This window comes from Ictalurus furcatus, chromosome 8 (genome assembly GCF_023375685.1).
Source record: "Ictalurus furcatus strain D&B chromosome 8, Billie_1.0, whole genome shotgun sequence".
In the NCBI taxonomy this organism is placed as follows: Eukaryota; Metazoa; Chordata; class Actinopteri; order Siluriformes; family Ictaluridae; genus Ictalurus; species Ictalurus furcatus.
In genome coordinates this window covers 4,432,965-4,460,137 of record NC_071262.1, presented here as the reverse complement: position 1 = coordinate 4,460,137, position 27,173 = coordinate 4,432,965, and the positions used below count along the sequence as shown (strand labels likewise).

The 27,173-nt window shown below is 39.2% G+C and overlaps 2 protein-coding genes across 5 annotated transcripts; one reads left to right on the top strand and one right to left on the bottom strand.

Annotated features, from left to right (window-relative positions):
• Window positions 1–423: 423 nt before the first annotated feature.
• On the top strand, window positions 424–21,204 carry znf185 (zinc finger protein 185 with LIM domain). 3 transcript variants are annotated; one of them, XM_053630343.1, is made up of 32 exons: window positions 425–678; window positions 1,907–1,945; window positions 2,284–2,401; window positions 2,524–2,628; window positions 2,753–2,779; window positions 2,868–2,924; window positions 3,877–3,924; window positions 4,065–4,145; window positions 4,241–4,321; window positions 4,595–4,651; window positions 4,748–4,798; window positions 4,893–4,991; window positions 5,155–5,208; window positions 5,574–5,645; window positions 5,947–6,048; window positions 7,016–7,114; window positions 9,121–9,189; window positions 9,492–9,548; window positions 10,661–10,744; window positions 10,896–10,970; window positions 11,887–11,943; window positions 12,709–12,786; window positions 13,224–13,274; window positions 13,372–13,407; window positions 13,731–13,775; window positions 14,255–14,323; window positions 14,484–14,516; window positions 17,750–17,833; window positions 17,936–18,007; window positions 18,453–18,509; window positions 18,783–18,888; window positions 20,504–21,204. In XM_053630343.1, exons 2-32 carry the CDS (start codon window positions 1,936–1,938, stop codon window positions 20,600–20,602), a joined length of 2,133 nt encoding a protein of 710 aa, XP_053486318.1. In that variant the 5' UTR covers window positions 425–678; window positions 1,907–1,935; the 3' UTR covers window positions 20,603–21,204. The 3 variants fall into 3 exon arrangements, with proteins under 3 accessions (XP_053486320.1, XP_053486318.1, XP_053486319.1); XM_053630345.1 differs by lacking the exon at window positions 10,896–10,970 and having other exon boundaries at window positions 424–678; XM_053630344.1 differs by lacking the exon at window positions 2,753–2,779 and having other exon boundaries at window positions 426–678.
• On the bottom strand, window positions 21,071–27,171 carry fut11 (fucosyltransferase 11 (alpha (1,3) fucosyltransferase)). 2 transcript variants are annotated; one of them, XM_053630347.1, is made up of 5 exons: window positions 27,035–27,171; window positions 26,295–26,374; window positions 25,483–26,189; window positions 23,830–24,452; window positions 21,071–21,851 (listed from the first exon to the last, which is right to left on the bottom strand). In XM_053630347.1, exons 3-5 carry the CDS (start codon window positions 26,143–26,145, stop codon window positions 21,707–21,709), a joined length of 1,431 nt encoding a protein of 476 aa, XP_053486322.1. In that variant the 5' UTR covers window positions 26,146–26,189; window positions 26,295–26,374; window positions 27,035–27,171; the 3' UTR covers window positions 21,071–21,706. The 2 variants fall into 2 exon arrangements, with proteins under 2 accessions (XP_053486322.1, XP_053486321.1); XM_053630346.1 differs by having other exon boundaries at window positions 25,483–26,145.
• Between the last annotated feature and the right edge of the window lie 2 nt (window positions 27,172–27,173).

The window sequence follows — 27,173 nt, the reverse complement described above, 5'->3', positions numbered from 1 at the left end:
CTATCAGACTCTCTCTATGTTGTGAATGATAATTAGTACGTCGCTCTATTCCCATGCTGATGTGTACTAATTAAGACGATGCACACCGATGTGCACTGAGCTCTAACAGGGCTTCACAGAGCTCGCTGGATTCCTGCCGGAGCCAAAACTGCTTTCTGAACTGTTCTGGAAGAAAAAATAAATAAAAAATCTATATCTGTTATTTTGGTAAGAGTGGAATCTGTGTTATCTCTGCTGACTGCCAATGTGTGTACCTTCAATCATCTTTCTGACTTCATCTGAGCAATGACAGCTGTGTTCCACATGAAAATAAATCAGATGTAGATAACTAAAGATTGCTCCTCCTATTGTGTCCTAAATAGTATACACACACACACACACACACACACACACACACACACAAATGTTTATGCACACACATACACACCCAGACTTTGGTGGCCAGGCTACTCAAACTGGCTGGGCTTGTCAGTCGTGTCAACGCCCAGATCTACTCTCTCTCCATGAGACAGCTGTCAAACCTCCCTCAGTGTGTGTGTGTGTGTGTGGACTGACACAGAGCAGACAATCCTGCTGTTAACCACTTCGTCTCATTTATCAAGAGCTCCGATTACGTGAAACTAGCCCAGAGTGAGGCGTTCTACACACGTTTTGGATGTGTGCTTTCTAAGATATAAGGTAGGTTTCTGAGTGTGTGTGTGTGTGAGAGAGAATGAGCTTTCTCACTGTCTCAATGTTTATTTCACTTCACTTGTTGGAACTTTAACAGGCTGTGTAAATATTAGTTAACACTTTCACCTTTCTCATCAGGACATATTTAAACCTCATGAGGAATCGATGTCGTATGACCGAGTGTTTCTGTGTGGCTTTACTCACCATTAACCATTTATTTAGCATTTTCTTGTCACTCCATCTTGTTTAATTAATGCCAATGTGATTCATGTGCTTTCTCTTCTGTCACCAGGGTGTCATTTATGCCACAGTGTTTGAACTTCCACCTCTGTTTACTGTAGAGATCTCTTTTTTTGCATAGGCCTATGGATAACTTGGTCTGTTGACGGTTCTGTGACTCCAGTGATTTTGTGATAGTCATTTCATCTTGGGTCCACCTAGAGCAGACTTGAATGAACAAAGAGTTCATTAGCAAGGCTTTAATGAGCATGTAGTGCAGGAAGTAAACCACTCACCTATGCAGTTCTGTAGCTCTTGAGAATATGAAGAGAGATGTTCTGTTAATGTAAACACAGAAAGGATTTATCATATTGAACAACAAATTCATCCAGAAATTCATCATAATTCAAATACAATCTGACCAAAATATAATTGCCCCACTGGTGACAGTTAACTAAAATACGTGTAAGAGGACGCGTACTGAGAGAAAGTGGTGGGACAGGCTAGATGGCATGGCTAAACGATGACTCAGGAATTATGAACAGGTCTTAAAGAATGCGTAAAAACATCCACCAAACAACTTTTAACACCAGGCAATATAAACTCCTTATGAAATCATGAACTTGGATGACATTTGTGGGTTACACTGCCAAATGATGACACGTTAACACGTGGAAATACCTCGAATGTAGTCAACTTGATCTAGTGTTTCTTATTATTCGATCACAATAAACCGAATGTAAGATTATTAAACCTATTTCAAGTCATTTGTGCTCATTTCAAGCTTGAAATAGGCTTGTTCTGTTGGGAGATAACTTTGCTCGTTTTCAAGTAAGAAGCAAAATCATCCGCCTAATAGGATGATTAAACGAGATGCTTAAAATGATAAATGAAATAATAATGTCCAGAAATGAAAAGTTGAACCGTCTTATATTTACTTTATTGTATAATTGTGTTATGCTTATTTATCTTCTTCTCTCTCTCTTTTTTTTATTTCACTCTGGGTTGACTAAAGACGAAATTTGGAAATAACAAGCTGAAACCATGTCTACCGGTGAGCTACACAGATTTTTTTTTGTTTCCTCCCATAGTGTTATCTGCATGTAAGCTCGAGATGAGCTTCTTTGTTAAACCCGGAATAATGATGACTAAAGGAAAAGTAATTAACATTGAGTGCATGCATATCTATGTGGATGTTTTCTCCTTTATTCCAAAATGTGCTACATGAAACCAGAGTGCACTCAGAGACACTCGCAACCTGTTTTGTAACATATCTATGTCACAATAGTAATATCCCTAGTACATACATAATGTACATGCTTATTTCCACATAGTTGTAATGCTTCCCTTCTATTGGAAGGTCCTAACTGGCTTGTACAATTGTGTGTGTAGGGGGGGACAGACAATCTGTTCTGCGCACGACAAAGGTACGTGCTACACTGAAAGGAGACAACAGCTGGATCCAACGCAATCAGCCTGAACTAGAGGAGGAGGAAGATGAAAAGCCATGGTGAGGTGTGTGTGTGTGTGTGTGTGTGTGTGTGAGAGAGAGAGAGAACTGATCTGACTTCATCGGAAATATATTTCATTCATAAATACATCATGCATCATTTCCCAAACTATTCAATAAAGGCTTGCAGAGGTGCGTGCACGTCGGCTCGACAGCGACGTCAGTGAGCCCGTAGCTGATGACAAACCTCCTGAACGAGAACCTCTACCTTCACCAAGCCCCAACAGGTGAAAGCCCATGCTTCAGATTTGGCAAATTATTCGCATATTTAAGAATGCTACGGAATGTCCAGCCTGAGGCTTAAAAATTTTTAAGTGACTATTTTTTGTCATGATTTGATCTTTTTAACAGTCCTAAAACATCTGGATATCTGATAAGGTAACCTGGTACTTACAGTAGTTGCTCATGTCATGCTAATGTATATTAGACAAAGGGCTTTGGGTTATGAACCACATTTGTTTTGCAGGGGTGTTTTCACAAAGACGGACACCAAACCAGCTGCTTCATCCACTAATGGTTACATGTACGCCAACTCCTTTTTAATATTATCACTACTAATACAGTACTATGCAAAAGTCTTAGGGCCCCCTAATATTAGGTTCCCGCCCACACCCCCCCCCCCCAAAACGAAATTTGTTATATATGTCTATTTTATGACTTCTGCATTAATAAGTCAGTATAAAAACGTTCGATTTCCAAATATTACTTCAGTGTTACAGAAGAAATGTTTGTATGCGAGTCAAGAAAGAAGTCAATTATACTGTACAGCACTTTTCAAACAAACAAACAAACAAAAAAAAAGAGAAACGGAACTGTGACAGATTCTCCAAGATGCTACAAATATTACCAGCCAACTTTGCTATAAAATGTATCAAATTTTATCATGGCAGTGTTTATACGATGTTTTACTATTTAAAAAAAAAAAAAAAAGCTTGACTTGTACTGCTTTACCTTCTGTACCAATGTTATTGTGGATGTAAATTGTTTCCCTTCGCCCTGCTCGTACGCATTTAAACGCAGTCATGATACTCTATACACAGAAACCCAACGGAGTCCAGACTAATCTTATAACGGACTCGTTTTGTTTATACTGATTGAAAATGTCGATTTCCATTTCTCCAGAGGAATGGAACGCCAGTGTACTGCTAGAAAGAGTTCAAAAACAAAGAATTGTCCACCAGATATTGACTTTGTTTAGTTTAGTAGCGTTTACTGCACTTTATAGTAGTTTTTTAAAAAATGTAAAAACGTTTCATTTCGATATTTTTAACGCATCATTGCGTTCCAGCGCTTCTTTGCATGTGCAAGGCTTTTACACAGTGCTGTATCTTCATCATAAAAGAGGAACCGAGTTAAATAATGTAGAACTTTTTTTTTTTTTTTTTTTTTTGTAAATGGTAATTTATGGAAAGTTGCTCTAATATGTGATCGTGTCATCGAGGATTGTTTTTCTTTCCTTACTCTTACTTTTTCAGTGGAACATCTGGCTTCACCAAAAAGGCCTCTGAAGGATACAAGAAAATGTAAGTGCTTGACGTTGAAATTCATTAACCGATGCAAATGAAGGATTGCGATTCGAACGCAAGCCGCGAAGCTTCAGGCGTATCGCAAACGAAGCAGTTGTGCTCGGTTTATTAAATTGTTCTTCTCGTGGTGTTCTCAGAGCTCCTCATACTGTTCGCTCGAGCACGGGGAGAACAGAGCCGTCGGAGCCATCACTCAGTGCTGAAGAACAGGAGAGGAGGTGAGAGGAGCTCAAAACAGACGTCATTGTTCTAAAAGGAGACATGAAACTTTACTGTCTGATGTCATGCTTTTCCTTTGTGTGTGTTTGTACAGGAGAGAGACAGCCAGCAAAATGCTGAACAGCTCAGCATCAAGACAGAGATCATATGTGCTCTCGGCTGCAAACAAATTCGAGTATGTTTTGCTCCGAAGTATCGGGCCAGTGCTTTGAAAAAAAAAAAAAAAAAGTAGTATGATGGTCCTCAAGCACCGTTTGGCCTAAAATCTATGCGTGCCATTTTTTTTTTCGCAGTACATCGTTATTCAGACGTGTAATTCACTGCCATTTCTTTCGAATAGTGGATCATAGATTTATGATCATAGATTTCTTCAAAATATCCACCTGGTTTTATGACACTCCTTACCAATTTATTTCATGTATTTTAATGCATTTTTAACACTTTTAAGGTCATCTTCAGGGAACACCAGCTCTGCTTCGTCATCCACAGCTTTTGTTGCTAAAAGGTACAAAGTATTTTCTGTGGCTAGGTCACATGTCTGAAAAACATGCTGCGGTTTGTCACTAATGGCTTTGTAATCTGTGTGTGTGTGTGTGTGTAGGGTAGTTATCGGTGACGATGAAGACACCCTGGTGTCTCTTCCTAAACAGAGGTAGACCTAACCACTTTAGTCAATGCTCCCAAAATGAACTGCACAGCTTCTTTTTGTTAAACACTACTGAACCTTTGACTATGTCGACCAACAGTGTGGAAATGAGCGTTGATGAACCGATGCCTCCAAAATCCACATCTGCAACAGCTGAATTGAAACCAAAAGCCAAACCAGAGCCGACACCTAAACAAAGGTTTATTATATGTATATTTAATATTACACTAGGAGTAGATACAAATAATGATATAATGAAGTTTGACCTTGGGATCTGTTTCCATGGTGATCATACTTAATGTTTTTTTTGTTGTTGTTATTTTTTTTTTAAAAAAGATGTATTTATTTAAATGTTTTTGTAGTGACACGCTCAGTGCTCTCTCGGACACCCTGCTGTCCACCCCAGGATCCACCAGGTACCACAAATGACATCTGGACTTCTGAAAAAACCGTCTAAGCCTGTGTTCCATTACAGTTTTAACGCACCATCGCTGACTTCTCTTGATAACCGTGTTGATTCATTTGAAAAGGAAATTTAATCAAATCACAGTATATGCCGAGTCCTGCTCCTGAAGTTTACACTATTGTTGAATCGATCTCTTGGGTCATAATTCTACTTGATGTAATAAGAACGTGACAGACGTGCGAGTTAAAAACCATGCTGGAACACAAGCGAAACCATTTTTAAAAAAAAAATTTTTTTTTTTAAGTTTTTTTTTTCCTTCCCCCTTTCACATTTATTCATTTGATGTTCTCTGTGCTTGTCTCTCTCTTTTCTCAGCAAGAAGCCAGTTGTTCAAGTCAATTCTCCTGTTCCAGTGACAAAAAAACCTGAGGCCAATCTTAAAACAAGGTTTTTATCTTAATTTCTATTAGAAGATTATTATTATTATTATTATTATTATTATTATTATTATTATTAGTAGTAGTAGTGGTAGTTTATGATACTTTAAACGTGAGATTGAATGAAAATATAAAAATTATACCAAATCACATAAATCCTAATGGGAATGATAAAATTATCTGCCTCTCTCTCTCTCTCTCTCTCTATATATATATATATACACACACACTGTAAAATATGATTGGATTCATGTGTATTCCTTTAAGATATAACAATTTATTTTATCCATTACTGTCTACCTTTGAAACAGCGTCAAGGATACGATCACTCAGTCCACTTCTGTTGCTCCAGTTGCTGCTTTAAAGAAATCGCCAACAGCTGAACTCAAGCCAGATACCACTCCTAAAGCAAGGTATGTTATATTTCTCTTAGGCTATAGATGGGTGTCAAATGAAAGGAGAAATAACCCACAACGTTTAGGCTCCATGAGACGTCAGAAAAGTTTTATCACTGATATAGATTCCTCTATAGATGTCTCTGGAACCGTACTGCAGCTTTGTCTAGACCCGTTTCATTTGACTGAGATCTGGTCACGGCGAAGGCCATAGCATATGAATTACATCATTCTCATCCTCATCAAACCATTCAGTGAGTCCTCGTGCCCTGTGGATGGGTGCGGGCTGATCCTGGAAGAGACCACTCCGATCAGGATAGAAATGTTTCATTGTCGGATGATTGGTCAGAAAAACATACGCATTTTGCCGCGACTCTTACTGTTAAGAGGACAAGTGACGCTAAACCAAATGCACCCCATAGCAAAACATGGTCACTGTTTGTTTTTTTTTCTTTTCTTTTCTCTCTCTTTAATTTCTTCCCCATTTATATATTAAAAACATACAGAGCATTGAGTTTATTTTGCGGATTTGTAGATGGGATGCAGGTACACACATATACGTACGCACATGCATACTGTATACTCAAGCTGATTTATTTCTAGATTACAAAATCCGATCTTTTTTTTTTCTTTCTTTTATTTCCCTCACTCAATGGCTTTAAGAAAAGAGTTAAAGCAAAGTGCAAACACAGATCAGGACACTGGTGATATTCCTAAGGAATGATCTTCATTACATTTTTATGACACCTTCACAGAGCAAATAGTACAATTCTGTCTCTCATTTCATTGAGATTTAATATATGACGGTACATGAATGTGTAAAATTCTTACTCTCATGGCAATCTGACATGCCAGAAGATTCATTAAACAATCAGCGACATTAGTTGTAGAATCTCTGTTATGAATGCCATACATGACTGCATGTCTAAGTCGATATGTGGATGTGTCTGGAACATTTTCTGGAATGTTGTCGTTTCTTCTTTAGTGCCACTGAACCAGTCGCTCCAGCCGTTCCAGCTGTAAAGGAAGTCCCACCCACAACGCCTGAACCCAAGCCCAAACCAGACGCCACTCCTAAACCAAGGTTTAACACATTTACATTATTAAAGATCATTATAGAGCAAGTGTAAATACAGTACATAGGTCACGCCTCTTGTTCTTCACTGAGGCTTTCTACTTTGAATGGAGGATATCCCCATCCCTTGTGCAGCAGGTTTCCCACTGTGTACCAGTCAGTGAAGCCTCTCCTCAAATTTACAGAATGTTTTCCCACAAAGAATAACAGTGAGAAACGAGGATAAAGTAAAGTAAGAATGAAGAGGGAAAGACTATAGCAATTAAAAATTATATAATAAAATAAAACTGGGCTTAATGCTTAGAATGTCGACTGATGTCAGGCTTTCAGGTAGAGAATTTCAGAGCCAAATAAGCTATAATGAGACCGATTCAACACTCTAATACAGATACATGATGTATTACGTTGATCTATTATGTTAAACTGTTCTTAAAGTGCCCCTATTATCGTTTTTCAAATATTACCTTTCATGTAGTGTGTTATAGAACTGTTTGTGAAGGTAAAAAGTCTGCAAAGTTTCAGAAATCACAACGTACGACAAACGGAGTTGTTGACTCCCAAAAGAAGGAACCGATTCTGAACAGCTGAATCAAGTCGTTCGTAATTCCAGACTTGACTTCCTGTACTAACCTACACAGGGTTGTAACAAAAAGCCCCGCCTCCGGTCTTCATTGGTAGACCAATCACAAACGACTCGGACATCTGACCAATCAGAGCATAGTATGCTCTCTGAAAGGAGGAGTTTAGAATGAATCCTTTAGAACGGATCATTTAACGAGTCGTTTGTGACACTGGGGGGAAAAAACAGCTAGTTACAAAATTAGGTACGTTTCAAAACCATAATAGGTGCGATTTAATGTTACCATTGCAGTATTTAACTTTTCATGCGTATGGATAATAACAATAAACGAGTCCATGAAATAGGATCTGAAATGCAGTTATATTGTTAAACAAGATTCCTTAGTAATAAACGTAAAAAGTAGATGCGATACCATTTGAAAAAATATTTCATTTTAAAGCCAAGCGTAGAGATATTGTGAATTAAGTTTCAAAGAAAGAATGGTCAAACTGGCCTGAAAAAAGTCTGATCTTTCTCAGTTTAAAAAACAACTATTATATCTGCTATGTGTCACCTCACTTCCTCTTGAGTCCTATTTAACCTTGTTTGACATTATACCACTGTGCTGCTGAATTCTCAAATCTGATTGGTCAGAAGGTGCTGATGGTTTATTATTATTATTATTATTATTATTATTATTATTTTATAACAGCAGCTCTGAAAATAGTTGACACAGGTTTATATGAATACATTATTATTTCTATAGTAACAGCATTCTCAGGGACTTGTATGATGGACGCTCATACAAAAAAGTAATTGTTGAAAGCTTTCAGTGAGGATACATTTATTTAGCATTTTTTTTGGAAGGAGTCTCCAGTGTCCGCTGTAGTCAGTTTTCATTGCTTTGTGCTTTTTATGTACTTCAAAAGAGAGAAAAATGGCTAGATGACTTTTAAGAGCTGCTATAGTGTAAACGGTAACAGGAAATGGCCAAAAATTTGTTGCGTGAGCATATCACAACGTTAAATGTAGCTGTAACAGATCAAATCTACAACGTGTCGCTTAATAAAGAAAACATGTTATTGTTGCAAGGTGCATTATACTCTATATTAAGCAAAGTGCATTATATATTCACCATGGACTACTTTTATTTGTGGATGCAGTGTAGGTCCATATCATCTATCTATCAGGCATGGATATCAGGCATTAATTTTGTGTCCTTTTCTTCATGTACTTGTCAGAATTTCATATTTACTCCTAATTGATGTGACATCAAGAACTACATGAACCTGTGTAATGTTGTATTTGGCTGCAGCGGTATGTGTTAGGAGATTTGTTTAACAGATTAACACTGATCCGCTAAGAGATTCGCATTAATGAATTGATTAAAAGATGTAGCTGGCTTTCTCATCATTTCCTCGCAATATCTTCTGTCTCTCTGTGTCTCTTTACTCAGTATCAACCCAAAGCCAGTTGAGAAGACTGGCGTCTTGATTGATACCGATCTCCTGGATCTGACTGAGAGGTCAGTGTGTCTTTCTCGATAAAAGCAAACCAATATACTGAATTCATCATCCAAACATGAATGGTGCTGCTGAATTTTTATAGATTGCCCTTGCTTGCACGTGACTCGAGTATGTAATAAGTCGACTGTTTTGTAAAATAGCCACAAGGAGGCGCTAGAGCTCCATTAATGCTCTGACTGGCGAAGGGGTGCATTTCCATTTCAAGTGCAGACATATTAGTGTTTCTTATAATCACTTTGTTGTGCTGTCATGTGCATTTGAATGTTATCTTGCATGTTAACGTTCCCTTTTTCACTTTAAGCACTCCACAGAAGTTGGTGAACCCCGTCCCCACCACCACCGACCTGCTGTCAGGAGGGTAAGAGACTTTGTGCTATTCAATACTTTCACATTATCCCATATCGCTTCGATTTTACAGCAAGACAGTCATAACATATTTTATTTCAAAATACTAAATATATGTAAAATCTGAGAAAACCCTTCACATGGTGAAATGTTCTTCTATATATAATTGCATGTACTTTATGTTTTCTGTACGTTAAGTGAAGGTCTACGGTTTTAAAATGCTAGAAATGTTACCCTTGAAAGTGAAAAGGAAGAAAAGCAGATTTTTCTTCGGCTTATGTCCAGTTTGTTTTGGCACATAGATATCCAAAAACCTGATCAAAGCCCGATATTCACAGCGTGAGGAAATCACACTTACGCTAGATGACAAGCTTTAAGACATACCAAAAATGAGTGTTGCAGAAATCTTTAAGAAAATAAAGCATATCCTCGATGTTTGATGAAATATATTTAGGATTTCTTAAACTACATTGTATGCCCAAAAGTTTGTGGACACCTGAACATAACACCCAAATATACTTGTTGAACATCCCATTCCAGATTTAGTCCCCTCATAACCTCCACTCTTCTGGGAAGGCTTTTCACTAGACTTTGGAGCGTGGATGTGGGGATTTGTGCTCATTCAGCCACAAGAGCATTAGTCTGTGTTGTAGTTCATCCCAAAGGTGTTCAGTGGGGTTGAGGTCAGGGCTCTGTACATTCCACTCGAGTACTTCCACACCAACCTTGGCAAACCATGTCTTCGTTGTCATGCTGGAACTGGTTTGTGCCCTTTAGTTCCAGTGAAGTGAAATTGTAATACTACAGCATACAAAGACATTCTATACAACTGGTGCGTCCAACTTAGGGGCAGAAGAACAGTTTGGGGAAGAACCACACAAGGGTGTGATGGTCAGGTGTCCACAAACTTTTGATCATATCGTGTATGTTATAGGCAGAATTAAAGGGAGATACATTAAGCTCTGTAGCAGTGATTATCCATTTAGGATAGTCTTATCCCCAGCCCAGTTCAGGGTTTGTATATAATTGTTTGAATTGGGATAGAGTAACAGTGTGGACCTCTGTGGGTGCTTTAAGACTCCCATTACCTAAAATTCCGAGGTGAATCGTTGACTATTTCTGCAGCTCTCTACCCAAGACAGCAAAGACTAAAGGATCTCTGGACCTGCTTGCAGTCGATATCATCCCCATTGACACCAGTACTGACCAGTAAGCAGGAATCTTTATGTTGTGGTTGTTTATTTATTTATTAATTTATTCTAAACCTTTTTAACCAAGACTCTAGAGATTTAACAAGAGGGGCGAAAAAAAGTATTTCAGCGTTTTATTGATCCGTTCATCTCTCTGATCTCCTTCTCAGACTAAGCACTAATAAAACAAATACCAAAAGTGAGATCACCCAGACTGTTGTGCAGACCAAGAAGGACGTAAAAAGGTACAGTACCCCTTTGTTTCTTTCTTTCTTTTTCGTTCGTTCGGTTTTTTTTTTTTTTTTTTTTATCCAGTCAAATGCTTGCACAACCTTTGGCACTTATCCAGACTGACTTACAGTCAGTCTGGATAAAGTGCTTTATACAGTAGTCTCCTTCAAAAACACATCCTCATTGTAGTACAAATATGGCAGTGTATAAGAATACTATCAAACTAAAACCCTGTTAGCGAGATGTTCATACAACGAGTCAATGCAGTAAGAATGCATTACGGGACTAGTTTTTTTTTTGTTCTTCATTAGTGCTCATTTAAGTGTTTAGTGAAGAGGTACTATATGTCTTCATTTGAAGACAGTGACTCAGCTGTTCAGATAGCCAGGAGAGGTTTAATCCACCGCTTGGGAGCCAGTACAGCAAAGAGTCTTGATACATGTCTGTCTTTTATCTTAAAGGATGGTGGGTCTTACCTTGTCTTGAAGGTTTGAAAGGAGCATGGTGCAGAGTGGGGTTACGTGTTGCAGAAACATAAACTAAACTTATCTTAGCAAGTGAAAATATCTTGAATGAGTGCAAATTTTTTGCTAAGATTTCTTCCATTTCAGACGGTTGTAAATCGAATATGATTATTCTTATATGCTTTTTTTTAGATGTTTTTGCTCATTTTATGCTTTATTATCGCAGATCATTTTGCTTCTTTCTAGACATAAATGCTTAAATGTAGAAATTATCTGCCAATAAAAACGAGACTATTTCAAACTTGAAATAGGGTTTTAAAGCTCTTTTAATGCTCTAACGGTGCTAAAGGGTTGCAATACCATTTCTATTGCATATTATAAGCACGTTGTCATGTATTATGATCTATGTAATGTGTTATCATGTATAGTAACATTCTCGCTTCCGTTTTTTCCCCCCCACTGAAAGCACTCAACAGAATTTGTTGGACCCCGTCCCCACCACCACTGACCTGCTGACAGGAGGGTGAGAGACTATGTGCTATTCACTTCTTTCCCATTAACCCATCTCTCTTGATTTTATAGCAATATCATAACATTAAAAGACTGAATATGTGTAGCAGCTTGGGAAAACTCTTCACACAGTGCAGTTTTGACATTTCCTACTAGAAAACTCGACTCTTTCAGCACACTAATGCCTGTGTGAAGGTTTGGGTGGTTCATGGATGTACATGCATTTCAAACAATATTTTTATACGTGGAAACATTCATCATGCAGGCCATGTCTGGGGAAAATAAGACTTGCTTTCAGCACGATAACCAATCTTAACTGCAATCAAGAAGGAAGTATGATAGGACACTGAGTAGGCCCTGATTAGGTTTGCGTCTATGAAAACATGTGCAAACTTCATAACACCCACAAGAAACAAACTGCAAACTGATTCAGAAAAAAAAACCCTTCATTTTCTCACGCGTCCAAAGACTTTTGAACTGTGTAACAAATGGTTTTTGCCTCAATATTCAGTATGATCAAATGCCCAGAGGACATATCTAGTGTTTGTGTGACATGATGATCTGAGCATGTTACTGGCTATTTCCTCAGCTCTTTGCTTCAAACACAGAAGACTAGTCAATCTCTGAACCTACTGGCTTATGATGTCATTCCCACCGACACCAACAAGGACAGATGAACACTATTGTTTTGTGTTTTTTCTACATACGACAAGCTAGCAAAAAAAAAAAAAAAAAAATCATCTTAGTCATCATCGAGTTATTGTCATCTTCATTCTAGACTCAGGACAGACAAAACACAGAGCACAGTGGAGACGACGACAACGGTGACGACAAAGACAAAGACGGTTGAGAAGAGGTACAGCATCGATTTCTCTTCACCATGATTTAATTATAGTTGTGCAAATCCTGTACAGTGAACAAACATGAGCTCTCGATACAAAAGAACGAGCTGTAATTTAGTGGTCTTTTAATTCCTGAGCTACCTGCAGTTTTCACCTGAAAGGATTCATATTGATTTAGGTATAGAGGTTGTTTTTTTTTTTTTTTTTAAACAAAAAAACCATTCTACTCCTGCAGCACGCCGAACTAAGAACCATTTGCGCAGAACAGAAAAGATCCAGTAATAGAGAGTAATACTCATCAGTAGTACTGACTGGAGTCCCTATTAACAATGACATCAGAATTTAATTCGCATGTGCCAAAGTGTTTTCTCGCCTTTCGGAGTGAAATCAGTGTGAAATTGTTTTTTTTTTTTTTTTTTTTGTCCCCCCCCCCCCCCCCCCCACCCCCCAGCTCTGCTGATCCATTCGATCCGATCCCGATAGTGAGAGAGTCTACAAAGAGGTAATGCTTTGGGCTTAAAGGTGACAAAGCAGGCAATCATCTGTGTACACATCACACTTATTACAAATGCAACACCTTCTCTCTCTTTTTCTGGCAGCTCTGTAGAGTCCTTTGATCCTCTTCTGTCCGACAGGTACGTGTACAGACAGAACCACTGAACATGCTGCTGAATGATGATGATGTTAAAACTGAATAATATGAAAGATAAAGAGCTAGATAAAAAGAAAAATGTTTAAAAAAAAAAAAAACATAGCAGTGCGTTAAAAATTTCAAGCTAAAAATTTTAATCTATCTTTAATCATTATACCCACCTGTGCCTTAAAAAAAAATTATATATATATATATATATATATATATATATATATATATATATATATATATATATATATATTAAAGACACAATTACAAATAAATTATTAATATTTTAACATGTGAACTGTTAATGTTATCTTTCAGAAATAATGGCCAACAGCAGACAGTTTCAGTCACATTCGAGCAGAAGTGAGTCAATTTCTTTCTCTTGCTTTAACACGCTACAATAGTCACTGCTTGTATTATTAATTACTGCACTTGGCAAGCTGACCTAACTGATGCTGGTGCGGTCATAAAAATAGACTTTACCAAAAGGCCTCTACCCAGATAAGGACGGGTTCCCTTCTGAGTCTGGTTCCTCTCAAGGTTTCTTCCTCTTAACATCTTATGAAGTTTTTCCTCGCCACCGTCGCCCCCGGCTCGCTCAATAGGGATAAATTCACACACTTAAAATCTGTATCCCGTGTTTATATGTTTCTGTAAAGCTGCTTTGAGAGAATGTCCATTGTAAAAAGCGCCATACAAATAAAATTGGATTGAATTGAACTCTACTATTTGCTGCATATCAAGTTACACCTTCTCAGGCATCACCAGTTTCCTTTCAGTATATACCGAAAATGCATGACGACCTTTTTTGACAATGATATTCACATGTCTTCTAAAACTAGGTCCTCTAAAACTAGCTCGCCGTGGGAGAAATGGACGGTTCCCACTATAGATTCCGCAACAGAGGACAGGTAAACAGCCCGTCCTTACCGTCTTATTATTCATTTGTGTTGTTTAAATATTTGTTTTTTTTTTTTTTTTAACTGAAATTGCATTTATTTGCATTTACTAGCAGTACTTAACCATTGTATGATTTTAGAAGCGTTTTATGTTTGACTGTTTTCTTCACAGTAAGCCCATGCCAGACCCAGAACCAACCAATGAGTAAGTATGAGTAACACTCTTAGCAATATGAAACTGGGTTTGGTCTCTGCTCCAGAAAAAAATCCGAATAATAGTAGCTCATTCACCAATTCTTTTATAATATGCATTGTTAAAAATGGCATTAATGCCGTTTGAGTCTGGCTGAGTTTAGTTGTGTTGTATTGTTTGTGACCAAATCTTGGTGTGTGTGTAAAGTTCTTATTAAATATATCCACTCACTCATGACTTTTATTAGGAACACCTATACACCAGTCAATCACGTGGTAGCAGAACAATGCAAATACAGGTCAAGAGCTTCAGGTGATGTTCACATTGAGCTTTGACCGTAGCATGGTCGTTGGTGTTAGTATTTTAGGAAAACTGCTGATTTCCTGTTCGCTTGGTCTTTTTCCAATTCTCAACTGTCAGGTTTGTGAGCAAACTTGTAGATTCCCTCAGATTCCTGTTTTTAGCTGACAGGAGTGGAACCCAATGGGATTGTCTGCCTTTGTAGCTCATCTGCTTTGAGATTTGATGGGTTGTGCGTTCTGAGATGCTTTTCTGCTCACCACAGCTGTAAAGAGTGGTTATTTGAGTTAACACAAACGTCCTGTCAGTTATTTTTAAAAATGTATTTTTATTTTACACACAACTCTGGGTAAACTCTAGAGACTGTCGTGTATGAAAATCCTAGTAGTTTAGCGGTTTGTGAAATACTCAGACCAGCCCATGCAAACCAGGAACCAGCAACTATGCCATTGTCCAAGTCACTGAGATCACATTTTCCTCCATTCTGATGATATTTATGATTTTGTGCATTGTACCGCTACCACTTGACTAGCACATTGGATAACTGCATGAATGAGTGAAGGGTATGTGTGTTCCTAATAAAGTGGATAGTGAGTGTAAATAACCTTTTTAATGAGATTTTTACTCCACGTAAAATAATAATAATAATTAAAAAAAAAAAACGGTTTATGTGGGCTTAGTTTTTTCTCTTGTACTCATTTTAAAAATGTGTTTTTGTGTTTTATTATGTATTTGTTAGGTTTTGTTTTTAAAAATATATTGTTTTAGCAGTCATAGTACTATACTTGTATTATACTGATATATAAATGGTGTATATCACTATATATCAGTATATACAGTGCTGTGAAAAAGTGTTCGTCTGATTTCTTCTGTTTTTATACTTATATTAAATAGTATTAGATCTCCAAACAAAATACAACATAAAACAAAGGCAACCTGAATAACCATACAATACAGTTTTTATTTATTGTTTTTTTTTTTTTTTTTATTGAAGCAAAAAAAAGGTTATCCAACACCTATCACTCATGGGGGGGAAAACTATTTGCCCCGTTAAACTTAAAATCTGTTTGTGCCACCTTTAGCAACAAGAACTGCAACCAAACGCTTCCGATAACTGGAGATCAGTCTTTCATAGCGCTGTGGTGGAATTTGGCCCTTTCTTCTTTGCAGAACTGTTTTAGTTTAGCCACATTGGAGGGTTTTTGAGCATGGACTGCACGTTTAAGGTCCTGTCATAGCATCTCAATTGGTTCAAGTCAGGACTTTGACTAAGCCACTCCACAACTTTTTCATATATTTTTTTGAGCCATTCAAAAGTGGACTTACACCTACGCTTTGGACCATTGTTTTGCTGCATAATCCGGTTGCGCTTGAGTTTCACCTTGACTGAAGGCCGGACATTCTCCTTTAGGATTTTCTGGTAGAGAGAGGAATTCATGTTTCCCTCAATTATTGCAAGTTGCCCAGACCCTGAATCAGCAAAACATCCCCACACCATCACACTGCCACCACCATACTTGACCATAGGTATGCTGTTCTTTTTGTGGAATTTGGTGTTTGGTTTACGCCAGATGTAACGGGACGCCTGTCTTCTAAACAGTTCCACTTTCAACTCCTCAATCCACAGAACGTTCTCCCAAAAGGTTTGAGGATCATCAAGGTGTGTTTTGGTAAACTTCAGATGAGCGTTAATGTTCTTCTGGGTCAGCAGTGGTTTTCACCTCGCCACTCTCCCATGGATGCCATTTTTGCCCAGTGTCTTTCTGATGCTGAAGTCATGAACAGTGACCTTTATTGATGCAAGAGAGGCCTGTAGTTCCTTTGATGTTGTCCTTGGCTCTTTTGTGACTTCTTGGATGAGTCGTTGCTGAGCTCTTGGAGGAATTTTGGAAGGTCAGCCACTTCTGGGAAGGTGCACTAATGTGCAGTTTTTTCCATTTGGAGATAACAGCTCTCACTCTGGTTCTTTGGAGTCCCAGAGCCTTTGAAATAGCTTTGTAACCTTTCCCAGACTGATGTATCTCAATCACCTTCTTCCTCATCGTTTCTGGAATTTCTTTCAACTTTGGCATAGTGTGTTACTGGGTAAGACCGTTTACCCAGCTTCATGCTGTTGAATAAAGTTCTGTTTTAGTGTTCATTTGATTGAAAAGGGTTTGCAGTAATCAGGCCTGGTTGTGTCTAGTCCAGCTGAACCCCATTATGAATACAGTTTCACAGATTTGGGGAATTTGCACCTACAGGGGCAAATACATTTTCACACAGCCCAGTTGGTATTGGATAACTTTTTTGTTTAAAAAAAAAAAAAACATTATAATTTAAAAACTGTATTTTGTGTTTACTCAGGTCACCTTTGCTTCATCTAATGATTTTGTTTTAATTTCTGAAAAAACTTAATATGAGATGTACACAAAAACCAAAGAAATCAGGATAGGGGCAAATACATTTTCACAGCACTGTGCTTACATACTGGTATATATTGATAAACACCACATATTGGCATGAGAACCTTTAAGTATTTTTTCATGCAAACCAGAAAATACCAGTGTTCCTAAGTAACACTGTAACATTAGTAATGCAGTATCAATAGTAACTGATACTTCTTTTACTATATAATGGGTGTTATCCAGAACTAATGATTAGATTTAGAAATCAAACTGATTTTAGGGTAAGAGCTTCACTAAGAGCTTCACTTTCATGATCACATTCATATAGATGTTCTAAATCCCTGCATTCTGTAAAAAAGACTGCTGAGACTTACACAGCCAAGCCATTAATGAAATTGCTACGAGAGCTTTCACATTTCCATATGCTCCTTGATAGAAGTGCAAAATAAGACCAGAAAACCACTGGGCTAATTTCATATCAGCAAATCAGTGCAAAATGCACATATACGTAGATAATCTGTAATATTATTATCCTGTATGTTGTATCTTATTTTGTAGTTACAATGCCTACACCAGTAGTTACAATACCTACACCAGAACAGAAGGAAACAGTTTCCCGGAGCTGGACACCGAAATTAAAAAGTATGTACAGTATTTGCATGACAGATTTCGAATTGTGAATCTTTATGAATAAATAGGTCCATATGTTCATTCTTCAATTCCTTTATTTCTCCTCCTTTCCAGGAATTTAGTCTATGTCAAATCATATATGAAGTCATCTGATCTGCCCAGATTCAGCACTAGCAGATATGACAAGTGAGAGACTCCTTTATATGCACTATATACTATATTTCATTACCATTATTAGCAGTTGTAAACAATGTTTCAAATGATTCATTTGAAAGATATAAAGTTTTATGTGTGTGTTGGGGGGGGGGGGGGGCTTTTTTATACTGTTCCCCTTTTAATGAAAATTTCACAGATCATATCCAAACTTATTATCAAAACAAAACATGAAACTGCTATTTCTAGCAACATTATAGAAGCATAATAAGGCTTTCTGGGGCTGTTTAAGGTCTCCCAAGAGGCTGTAGAAATAAAGCAGGCCAATGTATTACTCCACTAGTCATGGGAACACGAAACAATTGCAGTGACGGTTATGTTCATTACATTACTTAGTGCAATGGACTGAGCCGTATAATGATCTGGGAATAAACCTGTCATGTATGGAAAAGGCCAATCTCTGTTTTTTGGCCCGCAGTGACTATGATTATGTGACCTCAAGCTCCAGCAGTTATGCATACAGCAGCCCGTCCAGGTAACTATACATTAAAGGAAATCAGTTTAAGACCATGTTAGAATGGCAGCAGAAGTATTATGTTATGTTAAATGACAACGTCTCACAGGAGCGATTCACCGAGTAATATATGAAACTGTTCTTGATATGCAGTAAGCTCATTACACTCAGGATCTGCCCAACACGAAACAGCAGCAATACAGCTAATGTTACAGCTCCATATGAATTGCAATGATGTGCTTTTTATATTTCTAATGAGTTTTTTTGTCCTGTTTTATTTCTCTCTCGGCTCAGCACTGATGGTATGAGCGCCTGCACATATTGTGGTAGTCTTGTAGGAAACGACTCCAAGATCACCATTGACCACCTCAACATCTTGTGCCATCCTGAATGCTTCAAGGTACATTCTAGTACAGTTATACACACACACATTCCTCTTATACCACAGCAGTTTATAGTAAAATTTAATGAACGTCCACTAGACACGTTAGTTTCTATTATACACCGATCAGCCATAACATTAAAACCACTGACGGGTGACTTGAATAATATTGATTATCTCGTTGCAAAGGGGTGGGATATATTAGGCAGCAAGTGAACAGTCAGTTCTTGAAGTTGATGTGTTGGAAGCAAGAAAAATGGGCAAGTGTATGGATCTGAGCAACTTTGACAAGGGCCAGATTGTGATGGGTAGACGACTGGATCAGAGCATCTCCAAAATGGCAGGGGTGTTCTTGGTATGCGTTGGTTAGTACCCACCAAAAATGGTCCAAGGAACAACAACTGGGGAACCGGCAACAGTGTCCTGGACACCCAAGGCTCATTAATGTGCGTACGGAGCAAAGGCGTCAGATCAAACGGTGCATCACTGCTTGCTGCGTATGTGGCTGCGTAGCTGCAGAGAGCCCATGCTGACCCCTGTCCACGATCAAATGTGCCTACAATTGGCACGTGAGCAGGAGAACTGGACCATGGAGCAATAGAAGAAGGTGGCCTAGTCTGCTAAATCATGTTGTCTTTTACATCATGTGGATGACAAGGAGCGTGTGCGTTGCTTACCTGGGGAAGAGATGGCACCAGGATGCACTATGGTACAAAGGCAAGCCGGCGGAGGCAGAGTGATGCTCCGGAGAACGTTCTGCTGGGACACCTCAGGTCCTGGCATTCATTTGGATGTTATTTTGACATGTACTACCTACCTAAATATTGTTGCAGAAAAAGTACACTGCTTCATGGAAACGGTATTTCCTATAGCAGTGGTCTCTTTCAGCAGGATAATGCACCCTGACACTTTTTCAGGAACGGTTTGAGGAAGAGTTCAAGGTGGTGACTTGGCCTCCGAATTCCTCAGATCTCAATCAGATCGAGTATCTGTGGGACGTTGGACAACTCCACCACGCACCTTAAAGGACTTAAAGAATCTGCTGCTAACGTCTTGGTCCCAGATATCACAGCACACATTCAGAGGTCTTGTGGAGTCCATGCCTCGATGGGTCAGAGTTGTTATGGTGGCACAAGCGGGATATACACAACATTGTCAGGTCGTTTTAATGTTATGGCTGATCGGTTTATATTGAGTTATAACAGCTATAAACAGTGATTCCCTCACTAGTTCTTTCCTGAAGACTCTCTTACCGACCGTTACCTGGCTCTGACACTGGAGACTATCCATAAATGTTAAACAAACATCTCATTACAGAAATCTTCACCAAATCAATCCATTTTCTAAACTTTATTATTATTATTATTTTTTAAAGCCGTTTAATATCAGCCTTAGGTGTTTAGTGTAAACCATATATAAGTCACTATAGAAACCATAATGTCTGACCAATCAGGATAGATTCGACAGCGCTGTGGTATAATAGATTTAAAACAAGTTCTTACACATATATAATGTATATGTACATTTGTTGTATTTTTAGGCTGGTAACTATTTTAAACAAAAGGACTTTCAAAAAAATTATAACAAACTAAAAGGACAATATGTTTCTTTTTTTTTTCTTCTTCCCCTCCAGTGTGGTATCTGCACTAAGCCAATGGGCGATTTCATCGACAGCATGTTTTTGCACAATGGGATGGTCCACTGCGAGAGCTGTTACTCTAATGTTATTTAAAGCGAGGTTGTATTGATGTGCTTTCCACTTCGCTACTCTGGTGAACGTTAGTAACCAATGTAGATCCTGAGACCGTTTTAATTCCTGAGATTATCTCCTTGTCCTTTTTTTTTTTTTTTTTTTGGTTTGACTCTATCGGAAGTAGGTGCTGTTTGAATTGGTTTACATTCCCAAAACAGTTATTCTTCTTCTATGTCTTTTGCTTTCATCCAATTGTGATAAGTGCCTTCGAAATCAGCATCAAGTGTGTTTGGTTGAGTGGGTTTTCACTTTTTCTACAATTTTCTAGCCTTTTCATCTTTTAAACTTGTCATATTATGGAGAAAAAAACAAAAAAAAACGGTTTCCTTTGCTGTGCATTCTTCAGAGGATGAATATACTTCTTAAAACTGTGAATAAATGTAGGGCTGTAAAATGCCTGTTGTATTTATTCACCTTTTAGATTTTTGCCATAAACCACAAAAGGTATCAAGTTTACTGAGTATATCTCTTTAATCGTTGTTCTTTACAAAGTGTAAAAAAAAAAAGAAAAAGAAAAGAAATAAATATTATATAGAATACTGGTATCAAAATGTTTACATATGTGCACATTTAAAAGGCTAAAAATGCCTGGAAGACACAAAGCAGTTTTCTATTTGACAAGAACAGCAGCTTAAATGTCAAGTTCCGCATCCTGAACAATAAATTATTCATAAAGCACGTAAGGGCTTGTTCATAACAGCTGCACTGATAAACAGAAACAGAACGATCTTATTCATATGCAGATCATGTTGTAATGTGTTTCCAAATATGATTTAAACAGCCCTTTTTATAATACTGAAAATAATGTCAAAACAGAAACTAATCGCGTATGAAATATATATGAAATGTAAAAGATATATGCTGACTGTTTAGAAAATGACTTTTTTTTTTTTTGCTTCCTATGGTTTCGGCCCTTAGCTAAATGACCCATTCGACCCATTAACAAGTAAAAAATGATTGCACTGCTAGATGAGTTCGATCCAGTTGTTCTTTAGTGTCTGTTTTTGGTACAAGTGGTCCTTCGTTTGAAAAATTCTTCCCTTACATAAGCTCACGAGGTAACGTTATGGAGGTGCTCTCGTGTCATTGGCCGTTCCTGCTCGCAGCCATTCTGTGAATGTGTTGCCATAGCAGTCCGGGGTCAGACTCGTTGTGATTGATCAGTGACACCAGGCCCTCTGCCTGGTCCAGACTCTGCCAGTAGTCCTGCGGCCACATCTGGAGCCAGCTGAACAAAAACACACAACGGTTAGGATCACAGTACATACTTCAGATCTTTTACTATGCTTCAAACCAATTCCTAACAGTACTCTTCATGAAGTGTGTTTACATGCGCGCTAATAAACTGATCAACCGGGACAGATATCAGATTATTTGGGTAGTCACGTAAACATTCTGAAATCGGATTAAAGCTGTTAGGATTTTAAGAAATCCTATAAGACACCTGGAGTTTAGCTACAATATCTATTTATCAGCACATGTATACTGTCAATCTGATTCCTATCATTTACAGTGGGGGAAATACAGTATCTCACAAAAGTGAGTGCACCCCTCACATTTTTGTAAATATTTGATTATATCTTTTAAATGTGACAACACTGTAGAAATGACACTTTGCTACAATGTAAAGTAGTGAGTGTGCTGCTTGTATAACAGTGTAAATTTGCTGTCCCCTCAAAATAACTCAACACACAGCCGTTAATGTCTAAACCGCTGGCAACAAAAGTGAGTACACCCCTAAGTGAGGAGACATGCTTGGCCAGTCCATCACCTTCACCCTCAGCTTCTTTAGCAAGGCAGTGGTCGTCTTGGAGGTGTGTTTGGGGTCGTTATCATGCTGGAATATTGCCCTGCGGCCCAGTCTCTGAAGGGAGGGGATCAGTAAGTCAGTAAGTCACAGTACATGTTGGCATTCATGGTTCCCTCAATGAACTGTAGCTCCCCAGTGCCGGCAGCACTCATGCAGCCCCAGACCAGGACACTCCCACCACCATGCTTGACTGTAGGCAAGACACACTTGTCTTTGTTCTCCTCACCTGGTTGCTGCCACACACGCTTGACACCATCTGAACCAAATAAGTTTATCTTGGTCTCATCAGACCACAGGACATGGTTCCAGTAATCCATGTCCTTAGTCTGCTTGTCTCCAGCAAACTGTTTGCGGGCTTTCTTGTGCATCATCTTTAGAAGAGGCTTCCTTCTGGGATGACAGCCATGCAGACCAATTTGATGCAGTGTGTGGCGTATGGTCTGAGCACTGACAGGCTGACCCCCCACCCCTTCAACCTCTGCAGCAATGCTGGCAGCACTCATACGTCTATTTCCCAAAGACAACCTCTGGATATGACGCTGAATACGTGCACTCAACTTCTTTGGTGGACCATGGCGAGGCCTGTTCTGAGTGGAACCTGTCCTGTTAAACCGCTGTATGGTCTTGGCCACCATGCTACAGCTCAGTGTCAGGGTCTTGGCAATCTTCTTATAGCCTAGGCCATCTTTATGTAGAGCAACAATTCTTTTTTTTCAGATCCTCAGAGAGTTCTTTGCCATGAGGTGCCATGTTGAACTTCCAGTGACCAGTATGAGCGATGACACCAAATTTAACACACCTGCTCCCCATTCACACCTGACACCTTGTAACACTAACAAGTCACATGACACTGGGGAGGGAAAATGGCTAATTGGGCCCAATTTGGACATTTTCACTTAGGGGTGTACTCACTTTTGTTGCCAGCGGTTTAGACATTAATGGCTGTGTGTTGAGTTATCTTGAGGGGACAGCAAATTTACACTGTTACACAAGCTGTACACTCACTACTTTACATTGTAGCAAAGTGTCATTTATTCAGTGTTGTCACATGAAAAGATATAGTCAAATATTTACAAAAATGTGAGGGGTGTACTCACTTTTGTGAGATACTGTAAGTATTGGACGCGTCAACATTTTATTCAGGAAATATATTTCCAATGAGGTTATTCGCATGAAACTTTCACCAGACTTTGGTATTAACTCACATATATATGTGTGTGTAGATTTAGCCACAACTTACTGAACTTAGGGACTTCTGTCCCTGTTTCAAGTCTGAAAATTGTCAGACTGCTGTGGTTAGAGCATGTGCTCTGACTTTGCCGTCCTAACAAGTTTGGATATTTCAAATAAAACAGCTTTCCTCTTGGGAATAAAAACAAAACAAAAAAGAACTTACCCATCATTGGGGTCAATCTCCTCTATGGCTCCATACCCAGGGCTAGGAAGCGGACACCCCATGTGTGTGTTGTTGGCCATCTTTGGTTGGGGTGCTGGATACTTCTCAGGCTCTCGTCTGTGCCTCTTTGCTGCGGTCAGTCGCTCGTTCTCCCGGTCGCACACGAAACACTCAAAGCCGTTCAGGTAGTTGGGCTTGCTCATGTCATTGATGCCCCACTCTCGGTTCTGAAGGCCTTCCAGGAGGCGGCGGTTGGTTATCTTACTGGCCGTCTTGTACTCTAAGTAGCGCAAATACTTGGAGTCATCTTCATCCAAATCCATGATGAACTCGGCTAGCTCTTGAGGAGAGGAGAAATCATCTAACAGAATGGCGGAGTGCTCATTCGGGAGCCAGTCAGCAACAGAAGACGAGCCTCTGTAGATGGGCACGCATCCCTGGTGCATGGGCCGCCACAGTTTCTCAGTCATATAATCAGGGCACAGTCCGTTCTCCAGGGCGAGGTGGAACTTGTAGCGGGCCACGAATCTCATGAAGCGCTGGTCCTCGCCTGTGGCTGTGATGGTGTCCTCTAGATACTCAGGCAGGGGCTTGTTATTAAGACATTTTCCATATGAGTCAACCTGCAGATAGAATTAAATGTTGATTAGTTGTTTTTTTTTTGGGGGGGGGGGGGGGGGGGGGGGGGGGAGATAAAACTGCAAACTTATGGTTTACATTAAAAAAAAAAAAAGATATAGTGTAGTATAAAACAAGGTCAGAGCATTGCCTCTATTTTTGTCAATTAACTAAACATAATTGATTGCAATAGTGAATTTGCTAAAGATAGTTAAGTGTCGGGTGGTAGATATGGGTTTTTATTGCCTCTGGTGAATTAATTCATGAAGTCCTATACGATTTAAGTATATATTTGGGTCCCACATAGTGATGGCTTATGTATGTATTCATTAATGCAAATCTTTGGTTTCCGTTTATCATTTACAAAAAGATCCAAATACATCTATCAAAAAGATGACTGAATTAACAAGACCGAGGTGTAGTTTTAATATGATTCCTGTTGATGTAATACAATATAGTAAAATATAATATAATTTTCCCTAAACTAGATGAATAATTGTGATTCGCCATTATAATTGTAGGTATTATTGTCCAGTCCTAAAACTGATTCAACACGGCTGAAAGAGGAAATGCATCCGATTGACAGGGCTTTCACACTGGCATGAAAAATTGGTAATGTGAAGGCTGTCGTGCTGACCGGGAAGCGCACCGCAGTACTGGACCCGAGTTCGGTTGCACTGGAAAGGAGCCGCAATTCCCGTAAACGTGAACGCAGCTCGTATTCGGGTCCGCACTTTTTCAGGAAGTAAAATAACCTGTGCGTGTGTTTTAGCTGATGACGACATCATTAGTCTCCACAACACAAGTGCACCGTGAGTGGCAGGGGATTTTGTGGGGCACAGAAGAGGTCCACTGATGCGCATAATAAGAGTTGTGTTGTGTTCTTCACGCACATCTGTGATGACGCATCGGGGTCCGATAGAATCAAGCAAGTCTGAAACCAGACCGATGCTGCGGAGGCCGCCGGGAACAACTGCACTCGCAGCAAACGTACCCAGTGTGAAAACCACCTCAATCTCAATCTCAAATCACTACCTGTATGTACTTCATAAGCTCCCGGACATAGCGGTCACGGTCGGAAGGCACGTCGCAGTGAGACTGCATGTACAGCACTGGGGCCAGTCCAGCTTTTCTCCAGCGCTTCTTCTCCTCCAGAGAGACAGAGGGAGGCTGAAGCAGGTAGTTGAGTGATGGCAGCCACTGCAGTGTGAGGGGATAGTCCGACTCCCTGCGGAAGGTAGCTGTGTAATTGAAGAGGCGGATTCCAGACCCATGCGACAGGATGTAGTTGTTCATTGGTGACTCCTCGTGGAAGAGCGCCCAGGTCTGGTGAGCCAGGCGGGGCAGCGGCGCCTCGTACGCGCGGAAATCCGTGCCGTAAAAGATGATCGAGGCGGTGCGCCGGTGCAGCTGGACCTTACGGTTTTTTGTCACCAGGCAGGAGGACCGAGCACAGTCCACACGCTCGGTATCCCCTGGAAAGTGTGGGAACAGGTTGGCGCTCCACCACAGCAGGATGGGCAGCTCCTTGTTGCTGCGGGTGTCTGTGTTGCCCGGGCCTCGGTAGGAACTCACGCTAACAAACTCCATGTCAGTGAGAGCACTCTGGGGCTGGAAAGCACTCAGATCTAATGACTCTTGTCCTGCGCAGGGCAGCAAAAGCCACACGCAGAGCACAGTCACGGCCGCGACAGTCATCTAAATAGGAAAGAAGGATGCCGGATTAGTGCTGAGCCACAGTCCTGTAATATAACGGATTTATTATTAATAAGAGCAGAGCTTTTTAGAGATTATAACGATGATGAAGATATAATACACTTGAACACTGGAGGAGGAAACCGGAGTACCTGAAGGAAACCCCCGAAGCACAGGGAGAACATGCAAACTCTGCGCACACCGGGCGGAGCCGGGATTCGAACCTCCAACCCTGGAGGTGCAAGGCAAATGTTATAGATAATCAGATATAATTTCGATCCCAAAAAACTAAGAAACAAGGAATTTGGGCTAATCAATATCACCATACACTTTTCTATATCTCTATAGAGACTGCCATTATGATTTATTATTAAAATTATTATGTATTATTTATTATTATGATTAAATAATAAGATTATTTTTAAATGATATAAAATTGGAAAGAGCTGACCTGATGTTAAAATCTCGCAAAATGCCATTAAAAATAATTATATTTAGCAAGAATTTATTTTTGTAAACATATAATCTACTAAATGTATTTCGATTAAACAAATTATACAGTTCAGTCATATAATGAAATATAATAAAAGTTCACAGGTTGTATAACTGCAACACTACTACTGTTTTGATGAAATAGTTTATTAACAGACTTTTATTCATCCAGTTGTGGTTAAAATAAGCCAACAGGACACACACACACACACACACACACAAAATTACAATAAATAATTCAATTAATTAATAAATAAATCCTCTTTAAATCAGACTTCCATGCAGTAACAAACGAACACACTGCAGGACTGCTCCCTAATTTCCCACCCATAAAACAAGCAGCCGTTTCCCAACCTGCTGCATTTCAGTGCAACAAAAACTCCTCATGAATCCCCCTTACCTTTCTCTAACTCAACCGCATCAAATTTCAACTCATTTCTTCGTCATCTGTTGACAAAAAAAATAATGCAATTCCTACGCGTTCAAAATAGATCGAAATAAACATATCACTATTTCTTCTGTGTCTCAGGAATACTGAA